Here is a 19,386-nt window from a genome sequence, read left to right on the forward strand (position 1 = left end):
AACTAATTCAGCAGCAGTAACATTAGCGTTTTCTCTCAGTCAGTTGATTCTTCATATCCATATGAGTGAAGCGGCCGGGGTGACATGTTTATTTTTCAAACACAGTTGTTATATGAGGCGATCTAAAATCGCCTCAATGGGGATTTCTATGCAACTAAACAAATACATGAACCTGGGGACTGGCGCCCTCTACTGAAAGTGACGTCAGACTTCGGTGCTCTATAGGCTCTGATTCGTGCAATATTTCTAAGGTGAAAAAAGGCAATCTTGGTAACATGATTAATGTGTGAATTAAAATTCAATTCAGAATTCAATAATAACCCCCAGGTTCTTTACTGTACTGTTACTTTCTACAGTCAGGTTGCCAAGTCTGCTTATTATTGATTGATATTGATTCTTTCTGCTCACTAGAACCGATTATGATAACTTCTGTCTTATCCTCATTTAGCTTGAGAAAGTTCTCACTCATCCAACATTTGATGCTAGACAATGGGTTAATATCATGGTGTTATGCCAACGGGGGAGAGATAAACTGACCCTCTCCCCCCCTCCCCTAAAATTCGGTTCAAACTTGGCTAAAAATTAGAGCTGGGACTCGATTAAAAAAATTAATCTAATTAATCAGAGGCTTTGCGATTAATTAATCTAGATTAATCACATTTTAATCGCATATCAATATTCAACCCGAGAACAGCGAGAAACCTTTTTTTTTATGTTTTTTGGTATCCCAGTGAATCAATGAATAGTGACTACAGGATACCACTCATTTTCAACATTTTACTGTCATTAATATACCTGTTGTTGAAATATAAAAAGTCACCCCATTCCGTGTTGCCTAGAACTGGAGGTCTGAAAGAAAATTAGTAACAGTAACAAGTACATCTCAGTGACATCACAAAGCTGTACTTACTTCATATTGTTACTGTTTTTTGTCAGACCTCCAGTTCTAGGCAACACAAAATGGGGTGACTTTTTATTATTTCCAGTTTTCAGTACTATAGAAAAGCGCCCAGTGAGAAACGTTCTGCTGTGAAAAAAAAGGTGCGATTAATTTTTCTGTAGTTAATCGCGATTAATTTTTCTGTAGTTAATTAATCTAAATTAATCGCAATTAGTCCCGGCCCTACTAAAAATGTATTCTACTATGCTGCCACCATAATGTTGACGTTCAAAATGCATAGTTTAACTCCTTGGTAGTAGCGTTTATCTGCTGCCCCACTTTCCCCTCCTTCCTCTGATGTATTGTATTAATCAATAATGCAACTAGACCACAATGGAAATAAGACCCCTGGGGCTTTTTGTGTCCTCCTTTTAGCATAACCTTTAACAGTACAGGTAGTTGTACGGTCAAACACCCTGCTAATAATTCAATCAATCACATACACACTTTACACAGGGATGGAAACATTTCTGCATACAAACAAATGGAAGTAGATCTTGAGTGTGTTAACTCGTATTGCTGTACCATCTCCATTTTTGCAGGTCCTGCACAATCTGAAGTCCCAGACCGTAGACTTGGCCTGTGCTCTTCAGCAATACATCCACTGTCACATGTCGGTAAGCTACAGCAGTCAGTAGAACCACAAGCCCACATCAACACGTTCTGAAATTATGCATAAGATACTGTATACTTTATTAATCCCCAAAGGGAATCTATTTACTATACAGGTATTAATCCTCAGCTCCAGCTGCCATACGTTCATACAGATTTGTCAATAAAAGCATATGTATTTATATTATTATAAAGCACACCCATGTGAAGTGAGGGGCGCTCTTATCGTACATCTCATTCCAGCCAATCACAATTTGCGTCCTCGCCTTCATCATCAATGTTTGTGTTACGCAACGTTTGCGTTTACACAAACACTCAAAATTGTCCATTCATTATCAATGGCATGTGTTTGTTAGCCCCTCCTATGTCCAGCTTCTCGTGTGTGTGTACGTAACTCAAATTGTGTCCTATCGCCACTCAAATACATTGCATCAATATATGGAATACCGGCCCAGGCCGTAGCGTAACGGTCTGGGCACCGGGTGGTAATCCAGTCGCAGTGTGCCACGGGTTCGACTCCCGGACCCGACACGGCCTTTACTGCATGTCATCCCCCAGCTCTCCCGTTTCCTGTCAGCCTACTGTCTGTCCCTTCAAAAATCAATAAAAAATATCTTTAAAAAATATATATATATATGGAATACCCTCATACAGTACACGGCATTAAAAAACCACATCTCTCATTGTGACACTAAAATGCTATTCATCGTCACCATCCCAGCAGGCCTGTTAAAGCTGCCAGTCATCGTTAATGGCTGCTGTTGGAACCCAATGTCCTCTTGGCTTATCTCCCCCCCAGTCTCCCCTTGGGCCACCGTTCAGATAATGAACGTGTTGCCATCAGTCACCCTGAACACGCTTGCTTGCCGTTATCTTAAACCACACAAAACGACAACGCTTTGCTAGGGATGCTCATCGTCACGTCACCGACCGCCCGAAGGACAATAACCTCTGGGGGGGTTTTCACCACCCACACAATGTCATTGTCGTTGAGACAACAAAAGGGTTTGGAAGAAAGTGACTTATTGGCTGCTTATGTCTTAATTGGTTTCTGACAGGGCTGCTGAGTGTTGTGTGCAGTTGGTGAGAAATGAGAATTGTGGTTTGAGTGTTTCCAGTAGCTTTTAACTTTGTCGGGTGTAGTGTTTTTTCTTTGTGTCATTTGACTTTGGGTGAATGTTTTACAGACAAAATGGAAAACGTGATGGCAAATATACAATGTCAAATATGCATAAGGAGGAGGCCCAGGCCGTAGCGTAACGGTCTGGGCACCGGACTGGTGATCCGGTCTGGGCACCGGACTGGTGATCCAGTCGCGGTGTGCCGCGGGTTCGACTCCCGGACCCGACACGGCCTTTACCGCATGTCATCCACCCATCTCTCTCCCGTTTCCTGTCAGCCTACTTTCTATCCCTTAAAAAATCAATAAAGGCGTAAGCTGCAAAAAAATATCTTAAAAAAATAATAATAATAATATGCATAAGGAGCATGGCCAAGTGGCCAACATGGAAATAAAGTGCGGTAGAATATGCATCTTGTGCCAGATTGTTGCTGTCGGGTCATAGGCGCCGCAGAGTGGGTCATTTGGGTCTGAATGTCCCCCCACACTATTGGGGAATGACTGGTCTATTTGTTTCTGGTATTTTGTTCATGCCGCTGCTTGCTTGTCTCTCGCTGCAATGACCATTCGGGCTATCTAACCTACCCTACGTGCAGTTGCTCTCTAGTCTCGCCTCTCAATCTCAAATATTGTCCCCCCACTTTTTACGTCCCGATGGCGTCACTGTGTTTTGGCAGGCCTTTTTAGGCCATTCAATCTAAGATTTTACCCAAAAGAAATTGCAATAGTAATCGACCAAGGTTTTTTATGATGTAAAACGGTGTCAACACAACCATTACATTCTCTTAATGGGATTTAATGTTTGTTAGGAACAAGACAAACATTAATTTCTCCATTGTCAATGGTGTTTTTAAAACAAACATTGAACTAAAAACAAACATTAAACCTGTATTAAACACTTGATTTATATTGAACACATTGTGGTTCTTGTTGCTATCTACAATATATAGCAAGGTCCTCAGTCCTAAATGGGTTAAGCAGTGACATGTGGGGTAGAGCGGCCGGATGGGAACCGCAAGGTTCCCAGTTCGGTCCCGGGCTCCCCCAGAGTTGGTGTCGAAGTGTCCTTGAGCAAGACACTGAACACCTAATTGCTCCCGATGTGCAGGTTGGTGCCTTATCAATCAATAAATTGATTATCGATTATTAATTGTAATAATCGATTTCGGGTCCTATTAACAATTATCGATTTATCGGACCCATCCCTAATATAAATGTGCCATTCATGTGGCAGCCAAAGTGGCCAGCAGTGACTGTTATTATTTCCCCCTCCAGTGTGAAGGTGAAAACGGCATGTTCTTTGCAAAAAGGTGTTGCAATCGGAAAGTGAAATTCCTGGCTGAAGTGAAGAGGGTTTATTGCTGCGTATGTTTCCCCACTATTCAGGGTTTTGCTAATGGAGGGCTGAGGAGGCTTGTGTTTCATTGAGATCAACATTGGCTCCTCTACAGCAGTGCATGGAGATGAACGCTGTTACATTTATGTCATAGGAATGGACTGATCCCCTTGGAACGGTCTCTCGTTTTTCCAGTGACATCAGTTAGAACTCTTTGTGTGTGTGTGTGTGTGTGTGTGTGTGTGTGTGTGTGTGTGTGTGTGTGTGTGTGTGTGTGTGTGTGTGTGTGTGTGTGTAAGTGAGAGAGAAACTGAGAAGTGAATCCTTGGACCAGCTGGGATAGTTTGGGCGGGGAATAGTGTGTGTGTGATTATACTTTCCCTCAGCCCCAATGAGCAAGGCACTTGACTTAACTCCACTGGAGAAGTTGGGATTTATGTGGTGGATGAGGCTGCAGTTATCGCACTACTCAATCCTCCTCACTGTAGCGGAGTGGGTAGCCTGGGAATCAGAAGGTGGTCACTGCTGTGACCAAGTATACATTATGTGATTAAGTCAAGTGTAAATGGAGTGATCATAGGGCTGGAGAAATGGGTTTCACACCATTTAGGTCGGGTACCAGTGCACTGTCCAATGGTGTCTGACAGTAAACGTTTAAGAGACTCTTCCAAATTAAGTTTCAAACTAAGTTTTAGTGCAGCAGCAGTCTCAAATTAATCAAAAGAACTAAATATTCAAAACCAATTCTTAGTCCTTCAGCCTGTGTAAAAGTAAACTGCTCCCATCTCGTTGTCAAGAGCTGGCGCTGTGGTGGTACTGGTGGTGAGCGGGGCTGGTGTGACAGCCGCTGTAAGGGTTAGGGTTAGGGTTAAAACTTAGTTTGCCCTGGACAACCTTTTTGCTTTCTCCGGTGCTATTGCTGTGTCTCTGCTCTGCTTTCTTGTGTGTCGTGTTTATATGTCGTCATGTGAAAACCGGTTCTGTGAATGGGGGGGGGATGCCATGCGAGTGTGAAAAGACTTCAGACTCGAACCCCTCCAGACACGCAGGACACAGAGAGAATAGATGTGTATTCTTCTGTCTGATACACTGTCTGTCTGCCTTGCGAAGTCTCATTCATGAGACTTAAGGCATCTGCCTTACTTTGCCTACAGTAAATCCGCCCCTGGTCAAGAGGTTCATCACTCGATGCCCTAAAATGTCTGTGTTCAGAAACCTAGGTACTGGGATACCTTATCAATCTCAATGTTTGCTTTTGTCTTTGGAGTTTGGATACCCTGATTTTAGTTGGTGCAAACATAACAGAACCCAGAAGGCCATTCCAAAATGTGTCCTACAATGTACAGTACATGCCGTGCGACGTGCGTGCATTTTCACACCTGTGTCCACCACACAGGAGCAGGAGGTCAGCCCAGAGAGCGCGGGGGAGGAGGACCTGGAGCTCCAGCTGCAGAGTCTGGGGAACACAGCAGCCAGACTGTTCCAGTTCAACCAGGCTGTCAGACAGCTGCACCACTCCCTCTCCACCAGTCTCAGAGGTAAAGAACATCCTGATGATTGCTAGCTACCAACCCAGAGAGGCTGGTTTTAATCATGCTTACATTTTAGACTCGCAACCTTGGACACTGGGTACTGTAACTCGCAGCAATGTCTGTGTAACAATAAAATGTCTCTTAGATCACCAACATTCCCAGAAATCAATAGTAAGAGAACTGCAAAGGCCAAGCCCCATAGCAGCCAGTGCTGTAATAAAATATTTCGTGTGATGCCAAAGAATTCTTTTTTGCAATATTTGTCTGTTGTGCAATTGCAGGATTTCTGTTGAACAAATCTCACAGCACCAAAATGAATACCGAAAGTCTTGGAACATATCGTTGCTGTCGGAGCAGAAACCACCATCTCCATATTCTATTCTATATATATTAGGGCCGGGACTAATTGCGATTAATTTAGATTAATTAACTACAGAAAAATTTATCGCGATTAACTACAGATAAATTAATCGCACCTTTTTTTCCACCGCGGAACGTTTCTCACTGGGCGTACTGAAAACTGGAAATAATACTACAATACTATAATACATACAATAAGTACAGCTTTGTGATGTCACTGAGATGTACTTGTTACTGTTACAATTTCTTTTTCAGACCTCCAGTTCTAGGCAACACAGAATGGGGTGACTTTTTATTATTATTTCCACAACAGGTATATTAATGACAGTAAAATGTTGAAAATGAGTGGTATCCTGTAGTCACTATTCGTTGATTCACTGGGATACCAAAAAACATTAAAAAAAAGGTTTCTCGCTGTTCTCGGGTTGAATATTGATATGCGATTAAAATGCGATTAATCTAGATTAATTAATCGCAAAGCCTCTGATTAATTCGATTAATTTTTTTAATCGAGTCCCAGCTCTAATATATATATATTTTTTTTGTAAATTAATGCCTTACTTCTAGATGCAAAAGTAGCAGACAAGTTACTTTTACAGACAAGCTCAAGCTTCACGCCACATTTTGAGCTTTCCTTGTAGATCTGCACATTTTTATTTGAATCCTGAAAAGTAACAGTTTTGGCCATTATATGATCTATTTTTTTTTCGTATATTTAAAATAATCACACTATTCTCTCCAGGTAAAGTCTGGGAGTCTGACATGGGCATCTGCACGCACGCCATCTCCTCCTCTGCCAGGGCGGTAGACGAGCACATCAGCGGCGGCCTGACCAAAGGCACGACGTCTTCCTCCACCGTGTCCTACAGCCTGCGGCTGCCCTGCGTCAAGAGGGTCCTGGACACGCGCGACACACTCCACACGGCCCTCCAGGCTCTGGCCAAAGCCACCTTTAACCAACCGGGGGAAGGGGAAACCAGAAGCTCTGCCAGCTCGGAGAGGAGCTCCGGCGGAGACTCCACGTCATCCAAGGAGAAGGTTGTTGGTGCTCTCAGAGAGAGAACCTTCAGTAAGGCGCACACGCTCTCCTGCGACACAGTCTATATGGCCTGCAAAAGTAACCCTCGCTTTGTCTGAGGAGTTGCAAAAATATACAGCCAAAACTCAGTTTGGATGTTGTATTATTTGCAACTCTCAAGTCTCTCTTATAACTTGATGGTGGCTAATTGGTACAACTCGACATCGTCTTCCTGCTGTATCCAATTGCAAACCAGTACAATTTTACCTTTACATGCTTTTTCCTTGCTTTTAACCCTTTACAGAGCTACCAACCTGCACACATTTTGTGTACCAACCACACAATTCTAGGCGTATAGACACCTAGAATTGCGTGGTTGGTACACAAAATGTGTGCAGGTTGGTAGCTCTGCCTTTATTTTCCCAATAAAGTTTTTAGTGTTTTGTATATTATATATATATATATATTGTACTGTGCACACTTTAAAATACAGTGATGTAAATGTCAAAGGAGGTCGCCGAGTCTCATTGTTGGCGTTTATTAGTTTTGTTGGTACATTTTATTTCTGCGTAAAGCGGTCTGGTCAAAATGAGAAACAAATTGCTTTACTGTATTAACCTTCATTGTCTATATCATATATCACACGTTGCACTCAGGAGTGACCGAGGGCTGGAGTTATTAATTGCACTGAACCTTGCACACCTTTCATATAGGCTACTTTGAGCTGCCACATGATTGACCTATCAAACATTTTACCAAGCACAATCAAATATTTAAGACCGTACAGGGATTTCTTAATGTTAATTTTCTTATGTCTATTACATAACAAATAAACAAACTTTTTTTTTAAATGCTGTGCGGAGTGCATTTATTGAAACAAAATGCTTTACACTTATACGTTTCCAATACTATGTCCTACTACTGTGCATGTACTTTATAACCGTTCATGAATGATTGAGGTTTGACTCAAAATTGCAGGCCTGCATTCATGTTCAAAACATTGTCGTCGGTCCAAGTGCAAATGGCCAGGCCAGCATTCTAAGCTTATGTTTTGGTAATTTAATGACTTATGACTGTTGTCTTTGAAAAGTTTGAGAGCCACTGCTGTAGCAATCTGAGAATCCCCTCGTCAAATCTTCGGGAAAACGGCGGCCTGGCAACGGTCTGTCTTGAGAGACTATACTGCTGTAGTACTGCTGTAGGTTAAATGCATAAAGCGCCTTTCTTGGCACCTCTGTGAAGTGGTAACGCGGGCAACATACTGTAATGTACTTTTTAAGTAGCCTACAATTTTTTTTTTTTTGCTTTACTGGAGTATTTCCAATTTGCAATACTTTTACTTCTACTCTGCTACAATATTGTACTTTTTACTCTGTGTACATACTGTGTACTCTTTGATTATTGACAAACTCTAGCCTAGACTATTTGTAAAATAGTCATTGAAACTAGTTTTAAAACCTGTGAAATGGGACATGAGTAGTTGTACTTTTGGTACTGTATAGCTTACTTTAAGTATATTTTGATGCCATATACTCTAGTACTTTTTTCTTTTTTTTTTAATCTGTACTTGTCATGAGACAGTGTTTCTACATTGCAGCCAGTATTGATACATTAAGTATTTAAGTAGCCTACTTTTACCACCACTGGTAAGTGGTAATACTATTACTAATTAGGTTCCTTGTTTTCTTGGCACCTCTGAGCAGCAGTGAGTAGACTAGTAGAGGGGAACGCCCACCTCCCTCTCTGCATCTCTCCATACATTCTGCAGGCTCCCACCGACGGCAAACCAAGTCCGAAATTGGATTATAATTTTTAAAATAAGCCTTTGGAATTTGTCAACGTTCTACCGTGACATTATGTTTACAATGTTACTAACAACACGACACGGTGTCGACTGAGGTGGAGTGTAGCTAAACGCGCGAAGTTTTGGGACAACTCGACTCATCATTTTTAACACCGGAGGACTCAGGTAAATAATATAAGAAAGATAATGTTTTATCAAAACTCTTAAACAAATTATCATTTACATGTTTTTAAGATGACCTATTATATGCACAGGCTTCTGTTGCATTGCCTTTACTAACGAATGCTTTTTTTTATATTTACATTTTCATAGGATGCGCGGCCGGTTAATATGCACGAATATGCTTGTAAGTATTAAAAACTATATTTATTTGTGTTCATTGTGGCTTGTTTTGGCCAACAACAACTATACTGTGTCCTTGATTCAAACAGGCACATTTAGTGAAGCTACACTGCAGAAGCTGCCAAGACACGCTGAACCCCTAAATGTGTTTTCCATCTCGTCCTCCCCAAAGAGCCGTGCAAATGATATTTACTGTTCTGTCAAGTAAAGACAAATGTGATGTGAAAATGAGCCACAGGCCAGTAATACAGCCTGGTTTGCCCTGTTTATATAGGCGGGACTGCATGCCTGGCTTATTCTTTTTCTCCTCTTCTTTTTAGTCAAGTCAAGTTATTGAGTTCTTATTGACACATTTGCTCAATTGAAATTACCTTTGATTCATCTTAAGTGCTGTAGGCCCTAACTATGTATGAATTTAACTGCGATGCTGTGCAAAGAGACTGTCATATTGGTACATGGACATTTCTTTTTACTTAAAGGTATCAATATGCTGCAATGAATATTATACTCTGTTACAAGTAAAGTAAATTAAAAAGAAAATGCCCTGAGTAAAAGTACAAGTATTATCAAATGTTCAAATACATACAATAGTATGTTTTATAATAATAAAAAGATCTACCAAGTAACTAGTAACTATTGTTTTTCAAGTAATTGTAGTGCAGTAAAAAGTACAATATTTGTGTAGCGGAGTAGAAGTAAAATTATAGAACATTGGAAATACTCCAGTATAGGAAAAAGTACAGTATTTGAGTAATTGTAATTATAGTTACTTTCCCTGTGGACACAATATTGGAAAATAGACTAACCATAAGAACATAAAACGTTTGAAATGTGTAGGCTACTTTACACTACTAAACCAATTACCGGTATACTTGATATTCTGTTTCAGATTTGGTTTCATCATTTTACATCAGGTAAGACATCTTAAATATTTCCATTCCATGATTTACCATGTACCTATCCCAACATTTATAGGGTGTCGATGTGTCCCCTTGTCACTGGTTCTTAACTTAACTTGGTCATTGAGGGGGTTCCAGGGGGAAGTTAAGCACTTCTGTCCCAGTGTTTTTCCCTCAGAAGGTGGCATGCCCATCTCCTGGTCCAGCTTCGCTTAATTTTATTGGCTCGGCAGTGGATTTGAACGGGAAGCTCATAAAGGTGTAATTTGGGGTTCCTGTTCAAATCTGCTGCAGCCAAGACAAATAAAAAACATACATACGGACATACAGTAGACAGACACACATAGGGAGCGACAGACATTGCTGTTTCTAGGAGTGGTTGCACCGCTCAAAGAAGAAAGACTGCCCAACTTGCCCTTTCTTTCCGTTTTTGTGTGACATACAGTACAGTAGGTGTGTGCCTCTTTAGGAGGCAAGGAAGCAGGTTGTGGTCTATTAATGCCAATGGGAGAGTGAACGTAAACACCCCCCATGGTCACATGGGGCCAAAGTATCATTCAGAAGCTGTGTTAGCGTCTTAGGAGACCATTTGTGTATCATTTTGACTCTGGTGGCAAAGTGATGCCAAAGTGCTAGCTTCCTAAATTAACCATCTTTGGCTGCAGTGCCAATCAAACAAAGCTGTTGGACACTTGTTACTGGAACAGGCAACGACCACCAACTCACACTTTTGCTTCTAGGGGCGAAATTGTACACAAATGTTCTCGTAAGTCAAAGTGGTCGCCGTCTGACGGCAGATCTCGTGAACGAATGTTTGCTATAGATATTTGCCGGGACAAAGATTAAAAGTCCATTTACTACAAAGTAGATTTTCTCCTGATTTGTCTCTCTTCAAAAATAAATAAATAAATAAATAAACCAAAAGCCATTTAGTGTCAGCATGTTGATAAGATTGTGTGGCTTGTCAAGAATGTTTATGATTTTTAGTTCAGTGACCAGTGACCATGGGGCTAAAGAATAGGCCGGAATATGTGTTCATGTTCCAACCTCTCCTAAAGAGGCGGCCACCTACGTCACATAGATACGGGAAGTAAGTCTGAGTCTGGCTCTAATATTGTTTGCCTTGGCTGATACTTATAGGAACCAAATAGACCCTTATGGGTCTGACTGTAACTGAGTGTATGAATGGAAATTATGGAACCAAATGGACCCTCTGTTGTGGTCCCAGAGATACAAATCATATTAAGTGATTTAGAAAGACTACCCTATGTTAACTGAAATGTCACATGGGTTACCAGTAGTAATCACTGGTGGTCCAGAGTGAGACGCTCTCCATTGACTTTGAGACCACGGTAACCCCTGTTCGCTCTGGACAGCAGCATCACAGCCCTGAAGATTCCGCTTGGAACCGCAGAAACTTTACACAGCTTGCCTTAAACGATACGGTTCCCAGCCTTTAGTTTGCCTTGGAGATGACATCTGTAATTGTAACATCTCGTGACTTCACCACACTTTAACAGGCCTAAATAGCATGTGGTTAGGGTTCACCCCTTGCCCCCCCAGAATCGGTCGCCAGTCATTAATCCCCTTGCTAGGCTGAGATCACGTCAAACTGTAACCGCCGTCGCAGGTCGGTTCAACTCAGGTCTGAGAAAGTAGGAGGCTCGCTGCTTTGCTTAGCAGTGGGGCCTCTATAATTGTAATGTAATACTTGGCGAGGATGTGAGAAGGGGCTTTTCTGGAGCTCATAAGTTATGGGAGAGTGACCGGTCTGAGGATAACGTTAGCTGAATAATGAACTCATAATTAATGTTGAGCTTGGAAGATAATTTGGTGAAACCTTAGCACAGAGGTGGAATTGCCATGCGGCAAAACATGGGTTTTGATGATATTTGCGTCATTTCAACCTTGGCAGTTGATCTTTTGGGACTCCTTTTCTATTCTACAAATCATATTTAGCTCATAAAATCATAAATATAATCGTGAACTGGCTGATTTGAAAATCCTAGTCTGCCCTAGTTGGAAGGAACAACTGTATGTAACATTCATATGGGAGTCAGGGGGACCGGGGTCAAACTGTCTACTTTCCAATATAACATGGTAAAATATGTGACTACTGGCTCGCAGACTGATACTGTTGAATTGGAAACAAGTTTCCGACTCACACTTCACTTATGAGAGATGTTATGCACTACTTACAATTGGAAAAGATTAAAGGTATATTCAGTGATTTCACTCAAAAAACCTTAGGTTTCGTTTTTGGCTGGGACCCAGCCTTTCGTCCAATCTGGATAGAGAGTCAAAAACGAAACCTATAGTTTTTTGACCCCCAGGGGTTAACTGGGGACAGGGAGGAACTCCTTATATGGCCAGCACACTCTATAGTAGGGAAGATTATCACAACAAAACAAAAAAATAAGTGATATTTGAATTAAGTGAAATCACTGAATATACCTTTAAGTTTGAATTGAGAGGGAGTGAAGATAGATTCTACCAGACATGGCAACCCTTCATTGGATATTTCAATAGGTGCACGCTAACCCCTCCTACACAATAGATAGCACAATAGAAAATTGGAAGGAAAAAAAAAGAAGGGAACTGAGTGTTTTTTTCTTTATTTTATTTTTTCTCATTTAAAAAAATAATGTCTGTAATTCACTTAATTAACAACAACATGTTGGGAAAGTTTGAGAGCAAGAGTGTCTGTCCTGTTGTCTGTTTTGTTTGTCTGTTCACACTTGTCATTGTTTAACTGTTTTTTAGTTTTTTCATGTTTATCACATTTATATGTCTTTTTTATTATGGATTGTATGTGGAACATTTACATTGCCTGTTATTTCTTTCATTTTATTTAACAAAAATACTCATTATCATTGTCGATAATATTCTGATGTTGTCATACAAAAATGCCTAATAAAAACAGTATTAAAAAAAAAAACTGTATGTAACATTCTAATATTTCAGGGCCGGGCTGCCACTGAATGTTTGGAGAGTGGTTACTTAGAAGAGACTTTCTGCCACGTTGGAAACTAAAGGAAACTAAAGAAAAGTCTGTATGGATTTAGAGAGCTGGGATTGCATCATAAAAAACAAGCTGGTGGTTGTTTTCCTTGTACTACTGGTTACTACTGTTAACCCCGGTCAGTATATAAAGCTCAGCTGTTAATTAAAGGTAAGGTTAGGTGGTCTATGTAGGACTCAGATCGGCGTCCGCATTGGACCCAAAAGTCTGCCATTGTTTTGCGCTGTAGAAATGTGCATGCATGAGATCTGGAACCATCTATCTACACTGATTGAAACGTTGATCGAAATAAATAAGCTTTAGTTTTTTTCTTTCTTTACCGGGTCCTTCTAGAACCATACTGCTCGCCATGACACAGTCCGGAGGACCCCCAGTCTATTGGGTCTGGAAACCACAGGTCTTGAAACCACTCACTTCAAACGCTCTGTTTCTATAGTGCTCGCCGCCGACGAGTCCTACTACGAGTACGTGCCGGACCAACTGGCGTGGCACGACGCCGGGCGCCTGTGTAGCCAGCGCTCGGGGGCCCTCGCCGCGGTTTCCAACGCCCCGGAGAACCGAGAGCTCACCGGCTTCCTGATGTCGCTGAACATCTCCCAGCCCGTGTGGATCGCCAGGAAAGTCATGACACATCTGAAGGGTGAGTTCACCGTGCGTGCCTGCCTGCGTGCGTGCGTGCGTGCGTGCGTGCGTGCGTGCGTGCGTGCCTGCCTGCGTGCGTGCGTGCGTGCGTGCGTGCGTGTGTCGTCTATGATGACTCGTATTGATATGGCAGCGCAGACAGTAGGCTCATTGTGCTTTGTTCTGCAACAGGCTTCGCGCACATGCACACACACACACACACACATGCGCGCACGCTTGCACGCACTAATATAGCCATGCAACAACTCACATGCGACAACACAGCCTTTGCCACTTTGCCAGTCCTCTCAGCTTACTAGTGAATAAGTATTTCCCATGTTTACAACTTTAAAGCCGCAGTCCATAAGTTTTATGTCCGTTATGTCTCTCTCTCCCGATGCCACAATGTCTGAACTACAATAAAGGTGGTGGTGCATCTAGTGTCCAATCAGGTGAGCTCTCTTTAATGACATCATCTAGTCCAGGGGTTTTTGGCTGGGGAAATGCTTTGGCCACGTCTCCATGATCCCCAATACAAACTGACTGCAAAAATAACCTTAATATTAGAGAAAATACATCATAAATTAATACTGAAACCAGATATACTCATTAACCCGTTCTGACCTGAGATCAGATTCATACGAGGTTTCCACTGGACACACACTGGTCTGATTAACCCATTCTGACCTGAGAAAAATGTCAGTCGTTCTTCGATTCTTCAAAAATAGCAGACCTACAAGCTCGTATCGCGCCACTCGGTGGCGCGCTATGAGCTTGTAGATCTGCTATTTTTCAATAGCTAAAGCATAACATGATGCCAACACCAAAATGGGTTCCCGTTCAGAATGGGTTAAGGAAAGTTTATGCCTGTACTATGTGTACTATGTAAATAACTTTTGTCATTTTCCAGCCATTCAGTTGCAATTTTCTTTTTTTATGTAATTTGGGGACCCCCCCCCCCCAAAATAATTTGGCGACCCCCAATAGGGGTTGAGAACCCCTGATCTAGTCCACCAGTCTGTGTCCAACCTGACACCAGGGCCAAGCTGTCTTAACAATCTCCAGCCACTGCAGATGTACTAGTTTACAGATTGGTTCAAATATTTTTCTTTTATTCAATATAAGTCCCGGATTGTATTTTCAAATATCAGACCACACACCGGTGTGGCACAGTCTCTTTGAACCCCTTCAAACCACTTGGGAATGTCATTATGGGCAAATAATATGAAATAAATTCAGAGATCTACAAGCTCACAACACGCTCACACATATGACATGTTGTGCACTTGTAGATCTGCTACTTTCCCTTTTGGCACTGCCAGGGATTTTCCTTTAACCCATTCTGACCGGGCACCCATTTTGGTGTTAGCATTGTCGTTGTGTTCAACCATGCAGCGGAATTGCGTTTTGTGCATCCACTTCAAATCAAATAAAGAAATACAGAAACAGAAACATTATGCCATATACACCGTTAACCCTTGGACTACCAGTCCCAATTTTTTTGTTTGGGTAACAAATTGGCATATTTTTAATTCATCGTTTTAACATACAAGAAAGATCTGGTGGATCTGTAGTATTTTGACCCTAGTCAATAGCTTGGCTGGTCCGGATTGCTAAGCTAATGCTATATTTTTCATAACTAAGTCAAATTAACCTCAAATCAACCCCAAAAGATCGCAAAATATCACATTTTTTACAGCGACGCACATAGAGACGGCGCGCGTGCACGATAGCGCACGATCACGCGGATTTCGGCCGTTTTTTGGTAAATTACATCCAACATTAGTGATATTAGCGAAAAAATATTAATTTTTGCTCTTTTGACCCCGCGATAACTGATATTGATTGTCATTCCGTTTTTTCCGTTAACGGGAGGTTTAGATTTTTCGATTAATTCCGTTTTTTCCGTGAATTGTAGGCCAAGGGTTAAGTCTGTCATAAAGTCAAGTCATCATAGTCAGTTTTGTTTTTAGTCTTTTGCGATGTCCATAACGGCTGGCTCTTTTCTCTTTTGTGGAACTCTCTTTAATTTGTAATCAGCCTCCTTTGAAACGCTGATCCTGGAGTTCTCGGGGCGGTCGGACACGCGGAACGCACGCCTCCGCCACGCCTTCCCCGCCATGGCGTCGGTGACGGTGTGCACCTGGCTCCGCTTCGACCCGGCGCTCCGCGGCTCCGCCACCGTCTTCTCCTACTCCACGCACGTCAGCGAGTTCCGGCTGCGCGCGCGCCTCGCCGCGGGGCAGCCCGTGCAGCTGTCGCTGCTGGTGCACGCCGCCCAGGGCCGCTACCAAGACACCTTCGACCACGACGGCGCCTGGCACTCGGTCTGCGCCTCCTGGAGCCAGCAGGGCGGGCAGTGGGGACTCCACGTGGACGGGCGGCCGGTGGCCACGGGCCGGGGCCTCTACGTCTCCTCGGGAGGAGGTAGGGCTGACACTGTTTACACATTTAAGTATTAAAGGTATATTCAGTGATTTCACTCAAAAAACCTTAGGTTTCGTTTTTGGCTGTGGGACCCAGCCTTTCGTCCAATCAGGATAGAGAGTCAAAAACGAAACCTAAGGTTTTTTGACCCCCAGGGGTTAACTGGGGACAGGGAGGAACTCCTTATATGGCCAGCACACTCTATAGTAGGGAGGATTATCACAACAAAACAAAAAAATAAGTGATATTTGAATTAAGTGAAATCACTGAATATACCTTTAACGATTAACGATTTAATTGTGTTTTTGGCATTGGACATTGGAACGTTATGAATAGAAATCCAAATGAAAATTCCATTTGCCTTTTAGGCTTCATAATTTAAAAAAAAAAGTGCACAGGGGTAGATATGACAAATAACTGAAACTAGAATTTCGCGGGCCTGTGAGCTTGTTTGTAAATGAGTGAGTTTACAGGTGACCATGTTGATACGACATGGGTACACCTTTTTGCTCACATGTTTTCGCTCACATGTTTTCACTTGTATGTATAGATTGTGAGAAAGGGATGTCAGAAAGCCAAGCTTTGTCAGTTTACTCACAGCACAGCACAGCACCGTCACTCCTGTCACCTGTGGGTTGAGGTAAATAGTATGTGTAGTGCGCGCGCTTGCACACTGACACACACACACACACACAGGGCTGTAGCTGATGTTTTTGTTGCCCTACTCACAACTATCTTCTGTCCCCCCGCCTCCCACACCTGCAAAATGTGGACAGTGTTTTCCCTGACACCGACCCTTCTATAATGCAAGATCGCCAAAGTCTACTTCCCTGGGCTACACATACTTAGAAACCACCACAATATTAAAGTTAAAGTGAAACTGGTTATAATCACTGTGTGATAATAACAAAATTTGGTCTGTGACTGTGGGGTGACAGACATACAGTCTGACATACAATAGGCTACACGTGTGCACAGTTAATAAACAATTACCTAATATGTTCTTAAATTAACATAGTTGGATTTTAACAGAAAGACAATGCCATAAATCAGTCAAAGTGAGTGACAGACTCAACAGTAGCACACAGCATGCAAGGCAGCGATGCATGCATGCAAACATGTTTCTCCAGCTGAGATTTAGTGTCTCCATCTCTCTCTGGAAGAGGTTGCACATGACCTAAATGGCCACACTGAGGCGCTCCAACACAAACACATGGAGCTTCAGCTGACACAAATCAACACCACACTGTTTGTCCAAAACACACAATAACTCCTCTCCCACCATGTGTTAATTTATCTTCAGCCATATAGACTCCATTTGACCCAAATCAACACCAATGCTAGCCTGTTTGTCCAAAACACACTATCTGCTCTCCACGTGTCTACTTCGCCACAACCTAATGTTAGTAACAAATCTATTGTTGTAGATTGTGAGAAAGGGATGTCAGAAAGCCAAGCGTTGTCAGTTTACTCACAGCACAGCACAGCACCGTCACTCCTGTCAGCTAGGGTTGAGGTGCAGGGTCGAGCTGCTTAACGACAACACTGTCTGTCAGGCGTACTGTAGTAAATATAGGACTAATATGTGCATGGAATGGATAGTGCGTAAGTGTGGGTTCAGCGCACACTCGCAATTGCGGTTGGAGGGCGACGCGACACACACACACACACACACACACACGGCGATGTGTGGATAAATCACTGAGAGTTGGGAAATGCGCACGCAAGCACAGAATGCACGGGCGTCGCCACGTCGGGCGTGCAAACGATTAAGCACGCACAGGCAAATGTGTTCAGAAGTACAACTATTAAGCACGCACAGGCAAATGTTGTCAGAAGCATCTGTTTAGGTTTCGGCCGAATTCACGACATTGAGGCGTAAGAAATCATCCCGGTCGCGTGGTTCATGTAATGCATGTGTCACTGAAGGACTGGCCCCAACATGACGATTTTGACGTAGGCTGTTGAGCTTGCGCAACAACAGCGTGTTTCACAAAAGTAATATTTGTACAGTAAACAAGACACTTGAGTGGCTGAAATGTAGCCTATGTTAATTCTGGGAGCGTGCAGATTTTCTTTTGCATAGAGAGATGTGTGGTAAAAGTGTGGTTCGGTCGGAGAAAGAGGACGGATAAACGGCCATGTGCTCGTGTACCCCCTGTCTATTAGGGTAGCAGGATATACCATGAAATGTCATCTTTTTAAAATAAATGTTATACTTATTATTATTATTTTTTGTGGAAATGGCTGATCTACAAGCTTCCAACACGTCAGTCAGTTTGTGACGTGTTACGTAAGCTTGTAGTTCTGCTATTTCTGCTTTTTTATGTATGAAAATGTTTCAACATGGACACGATTATGACGATTAGGACAAAAATAATTGCGATGAGAGGATTATGTAACCATTGTGACACAACCCTAGGAGGGGGCATCGGAGGCGGCGGCGTGTTCATCGTGGGCCAGGTGCAGGGCAGCCTCGGCGGCGCGTTCAAGAGAGACGAGTCGTTCTCCGGCAGCGTCACGCAGCTGTACATCTGGGAGCGCGCCCTCAGCGACAGCGAGGTCCTCGCCATGGAAAAAGACTGCGGGCCCGTCTCCGCCGGCCTGGCGTACAAGTGGAGCAGCACGGCGCTGGAAATCGAAACCTCCCTGGGCCGCGTGTGGGGGGAGAACCCCTGTCAAGGTAAACCTCCCTGGGCCGCGTGTGGGGGGAGAACCCCTGTCAAGGTAAACCTCCCTGGGCCGCGTGTGGGGGGAGAACCCCTGTCAAGGTAAACCTCCCTGGGCCGCGTGTGGGGGGAGAACCCCTGTCAAGGTAAACCTCCCTGGGCCGCGTGTGGGGGGAGAACCCCTGTCAAGGTAAACCTCCCTGGGCCGCGTGTGGGGGGAGAACCCCTGTCAAGGTAAACCTCCCTGGGCCGCGTGTGGGGGGAGAACCCCTGTCAAGGTAAACCTCCCTGGGCCGCGTGTGGGGGGAGAACCCCTGTCAAGGTAAACCTCCCTGGGCCGCGTGTGGGGGGAGAACCCCTGTCAAGGTAAACCTCCCTGGGCCGCGTGTGGGGGGAGAACCCCTGTCAAGGTAAACCTCCCTGGGCCGCGTGTGGGGGGAGAACCCCTGTCAAGGTAAACCTCCCTGGGCCGCGTGTGGGGGGAGAACCCCTGTCAAGGTAAACCTCCCTGGGCCGCGTGTGGGGGGAGAACCCCTGTCAAGGTAAACCTCCCTGGGCCGCGTGTGGGGGGAGAACCCCTGTCAAGGTAAACCTCCCTGGGCCGCGTGTGGGGGGAGAACCCCTGTCAAGGTAAACCTCCCTGGGCCGCGTGTGGGGGGAGAACCCCTGTCAAGGTAAACCTCC

General features: G+C 43.5%; 2 protein-coding genes across 2 annotated transcripts in view; both read left to right on the forward strand.

Annotated features, from left to right (window-relative positions):
- The window catches only part of kif14 (kinesin family member 14), a gene marked incomplete at both ends in the record, with an annotated part of 47,570 nt that extends 40,533 nt beyond the window's left edge, over nucleotides 1-7,037 (forward strand). Inside the window, 3 exons of the mRNA XM_083768041.1 lie at nucleotides 1,483-1,557; nucleotides 5,405-5,546; nucleotides 6,643-7,037. Of these exons, the coding sequence (XP_083624167.1) occupies nucleotides 1,483-1,557; nucleotides 5,405-5,546; nucleotides 6,643-7,037 (612 nt within the window). The remainder of the gene's footprint in view (nucleotides 1-1,482; nucleotides 1,558-5,404; nucleotides 5,547-6,642) is intronic.
- Nucleotides 7,038-8,686: 1,649 nt separating this feature from the next.
- Nucleotides 8,687-19,386, forward strand: part of LOC310860852 (adhesion G protein-coupled receptor D2) — a gene marked incomplete at its 3' end in the record, with an annotated part of 51,317 nt that continues 40,617 nt past the window's right edge. The window contains exons 1-7 of the mRNA XM_083768042.1: nucleotides 8,687-8,887; nucleotides 9,035-9,068; nucleotides 9,954-9,978; nucleotides 13,422-13,625; nucleotides 14,032-14,058; nucleotides 15,647-16,033; nucleotides 18,456-18,716. Of these exons, the coding sequence (XP_083624168.1) occupies nucleotides 9,036-9,068; nucleotides 9,954-9,978; nucleotides 13,422-13,625; nucleotides 14,032-14,058; nucleotides 15,647-16,033; nucleotides 18,456-18,716 (937 nt within the window). The 5' untranslated portion in view covers nucleotides 8,687-8,887; nucleotide 9,035. The remainder of the gene's footprint in view (nucleotides 8,888-9,034; nucleotides 9,069-9,953; nucleotides 9,979-13,421; nucleotides 13,626-14,031; nucleotides 14,059-15,646; nucleotides 16,034-18,455; nucleotides 18,717-19,386) is intronic.

This window comes from Protomyctophum parallelum, assembly GCF_964188405.1.
Source record: "Protomyctophum parallelum genome assembly, chromosome: 6".
Taxonomy (NCBI): domain Eukaryota; kingdom Metazoa; phylum Chordata; class Actinopteri; order Myctophiformes; family Myctophidae; genus Protomyctophum; species Protomyctophum parallelum.